The 7,308-nt window shown below is 38.9% G+C and overlaps 1 protein-coding gene across 12 annotated transcripts in view; it reads left to right on the top strand.

Annotated features, from left to right (window-relative positions):
* ADD1 (adducin 1) overlaps positions 1-7,308 on the top strand; it is a 126,527-nt gene that overhangs the window by 95,506 nt on the left and 23,713 nt on the right. For 8 of the 12 annotated variants that reach the window (XM_045019511.1, XM_045019512.1, XM_045019508.1 and 5 more), the window contains 3 exons: positions 406-507; positions 4,752-4,841; positions 5,717-5,809. In XM_045019511.1, coding sequence (XP_044875446.1) covers positions 406-507; positions 4,752-4,841; positions 5,717-5,809 — 285 coding nt within the window. The remainder of the gene's footprint in view (positions 1-405; positions 508-4,751; positions 4,842-5,716; positions 5,810-7,308) is intronic. The other 4 variants (XM_045019513.1, XM_045019515.1, XM_045019517.1 and 1 more) reach the window with 1 other exon arrangement.

Below are 7,308 nucleotides of genomic sequence, written 5' to 3'. Positions count from 1 at the left end.
AGGGTCTCTTCAGCAAGTGAGAAACAAAGTACACAGGGAAAATGTTGAACCTGTCTAATTATGTGGTGCTGTCAAATGCACAGAAAAATGAACTGCTAATAAACTTACTTGAGCTTCAGTAATCTCTGGTGTTACATGTAACAATAAGTGCAAAGGTTTGGAGATGGAAATGATATTCTAGTTGATAGTGTCTCTGTAGACATTTATTTTAATTCCTTTTCTGACTCTGTTACCACTGAAGAAGTGTATGAGTTAAGTGCTCTTATAAAGGAATAGAATGTAACCATTGATTCAGTTTTCTGCATTTATATAGAACGCATGATCAGTTGTTATATAAATTTGCTGCTATTAATATTCCTTGCCATTACAGCAATTCTGACTATTGAACTGTTCTTGGCATTGCAGTGGACTAAAGAGGATGGACATAGAACTGCCACCTCTGCTGTCCCTAACCTGTTTGTTCCATTGAACACTAACCCAAAGGAGGTCCAAGAAATGAGGAACAAGGTTTGTAACTGCTGTTAAATAATTTAATTTGCCATCACTATTGTTTAAATTGCATACTTGTAAACAGCTAATAATTTTTGTTGTCAAAGTCTTGCAGAAATCAAAAGCATGACTTCTGCATTGTCCTCACCATGATAACTAAAGGCAGAAACAGTCACTATATATTCTTGAACTAAGCTCAGTAGTCTTTTGTCACCTGCGCCCTTTGAGCCAAGGAGGGCGTTAAACTAGGTTCAAAGGGGGCATGTGATAAAAGCCCACAGGTAAGTATACAAAAAAAATGATCATACCAGAGGGTTAGATGTGCGGGGGTGGGGAGAACATGGAAAATTACAAGAGAGAAATTAGTGGGGGAATCTGCCCAACATCTTAGATGTCTGTACAGATGCTCCCCGACTTACGCAAGCGTTCCGCTCCGGAACACCTTGTGTAACTTGAATTTTGCGTAAGTCGGAAACGTATACTCGACCATTATTTGCAAAAAACAAACAAAAAAAAACCCCACCCAACCCCTATTGCTAGCTTATGAACTTCTTCTGTTAAGTGCGGATATGCGTAAGTCAGGTTTGCGTAACCTGGGGGTCGTCTGTACTCAAATGTAAAAAGTATGGAAAATGAACAGGAAGTATTAGTACATAAGCTAAATTATGACTTAATTGGCATCACAGGAACTTGGTATGATAAGTTTAATGACTGGAATATTGGTATAAAGGGGTATAGCTTGATCAGGAAGGACAGGCAGAGTAAAAAGGGAGGCGGCATTGCATTATACATCAAGAATATATAATAAGCTTGTTCTGCGGTCCAGAAGGAGGTGGAAGGCAGACAAGCTGAAAGCTTCTTGGTTAAGATAAAGAGGGTTTCTCATGCTAATGGTACATTATTTTCTGTGTGAACATGCCTTCTTTTGAAAACCCTTGGCTTGTTAAATGATAGTTGAACTTGTCACGTAGAATCCTTCACATACTTAGGTTTCAAGTTTTTATAATCTGCTCTTCCTGTGGGAGCTGTGTGGGTTTTATTGGGTTTGGTATTTGGCAGCAATCCAGTCATCAAAAAATTGTACTCTAAGAACAATATTAAACATTTTTGTGTAGCAACGTAGATGGTAGATTTGTTGGTCTTGTCCAAAACAAATAATTTTTGGAAACCCTGGTTTTGGGAGCAGTATTTCAGACAGAGGTAAAGGTCAGAGGTAGACTAGATTGCATAGACAAAACTTTATATAAGGAGCTCGAATACCCTGACTCTTCTGAAGTATCTGCTTTGTAATGGTCCCAGTTCTACTAAATAATACAAAGAACTGTCAGCATAAGGTTCAAGTAACTAGAAGTGCAGTGCCAAAACAAATTATATTCTAGGTTCCTGCTTTCCACTATAAAATATATTTGGAGAAACAGAATTGCTAATAAACTTGCAACTGACAATAGAAAGAATATGTGGAATAAGACTCACTCTTACCTTTTTGCAAAAACTGTCACGGAAACTGTCAACTTAAACTTGGTCTAAAAATTTTTTTTAATGTTTATAAAACCTAAAATCAATAAAAATGTCTCCACAGTTAAAAAGAAACGAAGTGAAAACAATTGTTAAATGAACATTTCCACTGTGGTGCTAAAAACCTGAAAGTGAAACCAACCAAAACCAGAAGTAAAACTGATTTCATGAGTTTTCATTGCCCCAGTCAAGATAAATGCAAGGAGTAAATAGAATTGAAGTAAATAGACTAGAAGTAAATTGAAGTAAATAGAAGTAAATAGAGTAAATAGAATTGTGGGAATAGGATTTTAATTTTTTTCAGGTTTAATAATCTTAGGTGTTGATGATAAGATGGATAGTCTCTTTTGTTTACAACATAACTTTAAGATGAATATCCATTTCTCATCCATGCAATTACAAGTGAATCCCTCTAAATGCATCCTCTTCTGCAGCTTTAGAAACAGCACTCCAAACTACTTTAGAAATGTTGCATGCTGGGTCAGCAATTATGGTTTCATTGCCCTCACAAGACATTCAAGTTGAGGAATTACTTTATTTCTGTTCCCACATCGTGGAGTAAGGAAAGAGCTTTCAGACATTGAAGACATAAAAGAGAGCATTTGTATTTAGATACACAGATGGATACTTCTTTGTGCAATTAACTGATTTTTGCATTCAAAAATATCCATTCGTGCACATGCAAATGAGGGATTTTGCATTCTCGAACGAATGTACTCATTAACATCCACTTCAAAAGTATAGCCGCCACTGTCAAAGTTTGGATTGTAAATTGAGGTGGTAAAGAGTATTGTTATTAATTAATCAATTTGTACGTATCTTGAGGATAGTAGAATTATAGTAATAGCCACATGGATTTGTCAAGAACAAATCATGCCAAACCAATCTAATTTCCTTCTTTGACAGGGTTACTAGCCTAGTGGATGGGGGAAAGCTATAGATGTGATGTATCTTGATTTTTAGTAATGCTTTTGACGTAATCCACAACATTCTCATAATCAAATTTGGGAAATGTGGTCTAGATTAAATTACTATCAGGTAAGTACAAAATTGCTTGAAAGATCAAAGAGTAGTTATCAAAGGTTTTCTGTCAAACAGGGGTAGGGAAAAATCTCTAGTGGGATCCAGCAAGAGTCTGTTCTGGGTCTGGTACTAGTTAATATTTCCATTAATGACTTGAAAAGTGGAGTGGAGAGTGTGCTTACAGAATTTGTAGATAACACCAAACTGGGATTGGTCGCAAGCACTTTGGAAGACAGGATCAAAATTCAAAACAACCTTGACAAATTTTAGAACTGGTCTGAAATCAACAAGATGAAATTCAGTGAAGACAAGTATAAAGTACTACATCTGGGAAGGAAAAATAAATTTCACAGCTACAAATGGGAAATAACTGACTAAGTATTAGTACATCAGAAAAGGATCTGGGGATGATAGTAGCTCAGAAATTGAATGAGTCAATGTGATGCAGTTGCGAAAAAGGCTAATATCAATCTGGGGTATTAATATTAACAGGAATGTTGTGTATATAAGACACAGAAGGTAATTGTTCCAGTCTACTCAGCCTTGGCGAGGCCTCAGCCAGAGTAGTGTGTCCACTTCTGGGCACCACGCTTTAGGAAAGATGTGGATAAACTGGAGAGAGTGCTGAGGAGAGCAACAAAAATTATAAAAGGTTTAGAAAACCTGACATACGAGGAAATGTTTAGTCTTGAGAAAAGAAGGTTGAGGAGGGTCCTGAAAACACTCTTCCAATGTGTTACTGGCCGTTATAAAGAGGATGGTGATCAGTTGTGCTCCATGTCCACTGAATATAGCCTTAGGTTTAATGGGCTTAATTTGCAGCAAGGGAGATTTAGGTTTTTTATAAATATACACACATACACACACACCTCTACCTCGATATAACGCTGTCCTCGGGAGCCAAAAAATCTTACCGCGTTATAGGTGAAACTGCATTATATTGAACTTGCTTTGATCCACCGGAGTGCGCAGCCCCGCCCCCCCGGAGCACTGCTTTACTGCGTTATATCCGAATTAGTGTTATATCAGATTGCGTTATATCGAGGTAGAGGTGTATATAATTAAATGTGTGCATGCACACATACTTTGTAGCTACAAAGGTTAGTTAAGCCCTGGTATAGGCCTCCAAGTGAGGTTGTGCATTCCCTGTCACTGGAGGGTTTTAAGAACAGGTTAGACAAACACCAGTCAGGGGATGATCAAGGTTTACTTGGTTCTGCCTCAGCTGGACAAGATGACCTCCCAAGGTCCCTTCCAGCCCTACATTTCTATTATTCTACTTTAGTAGCACTTCCTGTCGGTTTTGGAATTACTCTCTATGTGGTGTGGTTATGGAATGTGTGGACACTAAAAGGTTGAACATGGTAAAAGACTGATCCAGAATGCTCTGATGCCCTTCTGAACTGTCTTTCTCTGCTACCTGATCAGTCTACTTTTACCATGTAAAAGGAAGGCAAATGCATGCTTTGGTACCTAGATACCAAACTAATCTAGATCAATAGAATCCTGGGGGTACATCTTCAGCTAGTGTAAATTGTCTCAGCTCCATTGACGTCCATAGAGCTATGATCATTTATACCAACTCGGGATCTGTCCCTAAAACCTAGCTGAAAAAGGGTTTGTTTTGTTTTGTTTTGTCTCTCGCCCCTCCCTCCCACAAACTGAGTGGATAAAACGGGTTTGTCTACTGTTCACATGTATTTATCCTGCTGTTTTCTTCACAGATCCGAGAGCAAAACTTACAGGATATTAAAACCGCTGGTCCTCAGTCACAGGTTCTTTGTGGGGTAGTAGTGGACAGGAGTCTTGTACAGGTGAGAACACAGAGTGCCATAAAATATAATCTTAAAGTTAATGTCTGGTGTCCTCTACTGTCACCTAATATGTCACTATAACATTATTCTTTAATTGGCAGAGAGTAACTGTTTATAAGGTAAGTGTTAGAGATAACACACCATTGTCTTTGCGAGAGTGCTCAGGGTCAGAAATGTAAGAGGCTTTACTAGTGCAGCTGAAGCATGTCTGTGAGAGATGCTCTTTGATTTATGGCTGAACGTAGTGCATGAAAATTTGAAAACGCTATTTATATGGGATAGAATCTTGCTCAAAACTAGTCAGGCTTTGTGACAACTTTGATATTTTTCAAGTTAATGTACTTTTAAAATATAAGATATTGGAAATAGCGAGTCAATTTTGTGTAATAGTGTGTATTGAATATATTCTGATAACTTGACAATTTATTTGGAGATCAATTAAAAAAGAAAAATACTATTGGTATTGTACGTCAACAATAAAATCATTAAGCTAAAAATACTGTCTTTGGTGCACTAAGTAAATAGACTTTTTTTTAATTATTCAAAATAAGAGTTTAAAGTGCTCTCTATACAGTTACCCAGCGAAGTGCACACTCTAATGACTTACTCACATTTACTGAGATGTAAGTTTTTAATATAATTGGCAGTAGATAAGTATTTTCTGATGCACTTTATGAAGTTTGACTAGTCATATCATGAACATAGCATTTTTCAGTCTGTGTGATATTTGTGTGCATGTCAGTTCATTATCATTGCTATTTTATCTACCATTTACTGTTTCTCTGCATGTTTATAACTAGTGTCACATAATGCTCATGGTTGATGTGTTAAAGCCTGGGCTTGGTTTGCTCTGTTTACTCAATTTACTGTTGCAGGATGCTCCCCTCTCAGACTGTACGGAAACTATTGAAGGGCTCGATCTCACAGAGCAGGCCTTTAGTCCAGCTAAATCTCTCTCTGTTAGAAAGGTACTTACTGCCCTGTCATACTGCTCTAAATACTGTTGTTCACCCTTCACTTCTACCTCTCCCTACTCTGCCCTGTTACCTGTAATAGCTAAAGAGTTGGCTTTAATAGAAAGACTAGATTAGGGGTGGCCAACCTGAGCCTGAGAGAGAGAGCCAGAATTTACCAGTGTATGTTGCTAAAGAGCCACAGTAATATGTCAGCAGCCCCCCATCAGCTCCTCTCTGCCCCACTCCCAGTGCCTCCCACTCACTGGCAGCCCCACCGATCAGCACCTCGCCCTCCTTCCCCGCACCTTCCGATCAGCTGTTTCGTGGCGTGCAGGAGGCTTGGAGGGGGAGGAGCGAGGGCACGGCAGGCTCGGGAAGGGGTGGAGTGGGGCAGGGCCTGTGGCAGAGCCAGGGTTGAGCAGTGAGCACCCCCCGGCACATTGGAAAGTTGGCGCCTGTAGCTCCAGCCCTGGAGTCGGTGCCTATACAAGGAGTCGCATATTAACCTCTGAAGAGCTGCATGTGGTTCTTGAGCCACAGGTTGGCCACCCCCAGACTAAATGGATGTACAAATTATGTATGTGCCATTCTACAGGCAGTTAAATTACCCTTGTAAAGGACTTCTTAAAGTTGTTGAGTTTCTTTTTATATATTCAAAGTGGTGAATAACATGAAAATGTGAGTGAAGTTATGGGGATCATCAGGAGTTCTGCATGTGGTGTTTGGTTTGTGCATGTCATTGGTGTTCAATAATCCTAATTTGAGATCCATTTTGAGCTAGCCTAGTCTCAGCCCGATTGCGTCAATGTAATTCCAAAGATAACCACAGGTCTAAGGTTTACCAAGTTGACTTAAAATCAGAAAGTGGGGGCTTTTGGGGGGGGGTTGTTTTTGTTTTTTTAAGGCTCCTATGCTGCAAGGATGCTGGATGCCTCCTTCTATATTTCTGTAATAGGAGTTGAGATGCAGGAGTTGCTCTGCACTCCACAGGGCTCAGTCCTAAATATACTAATTCTCAAATGGTTAATGAATAAACAATATCTATGGCATTTTATGAAGTATAATTAAGGCAGAAGATAAATCTAAAATGTGTTTTGGGTTTGCTTGGGAGGCTAAGTAAAATTGGAGTAATTTCCACAATGGAAATTCTTCAGTCTGCCCTTTGGTGAGAGTTCAATATGGAACTTCAGCAGGTAGATGTGTATCACTCCCTTTCTTCTCTGTCCCTCACCACCTCCATCAAATTCTCAAATCAACTGGAAGCTAAATAAATTGTGCCTCAAATCTTTTCTCCATCACCATGTTTATCCTGTCAAGAACTGAGAACAATTTGAAATGTATAGTTGTTGCAAGTCCTGTGATTTTTTTTTAACATGCCATCAGTGATCAGCCAATCTGTATTGTAGATACATTGTATACCATAATATTGTGAGTGGGGTAAACGCTGGTTTTCAGGCCAGATCTCATGTTCTTGTCAAAAGGTAGCTATATTCTAAAGAGAAGGGTAATGA

The sequence above is a fragment of the Mauremys mutica genome, chromosome 5 (assembly GCF_020497125.1).
Source record: "Mauremys mutica isolate MM-2020 ecotype Southern chromosome 5, ASM2049712v1, whole genome shotgun sequence".
Classification (NCBI taxonomy): domain Eukaryota; kingdom Metazoa; phylum Chordata; order Testudines; family Geoemydidae; genus Mauremys; species Mauremys mutica.
Note: the sequence above shows the minus strand (reverse complement) of the source record. Positions and strands in the feature narration are given on the sequence as shown.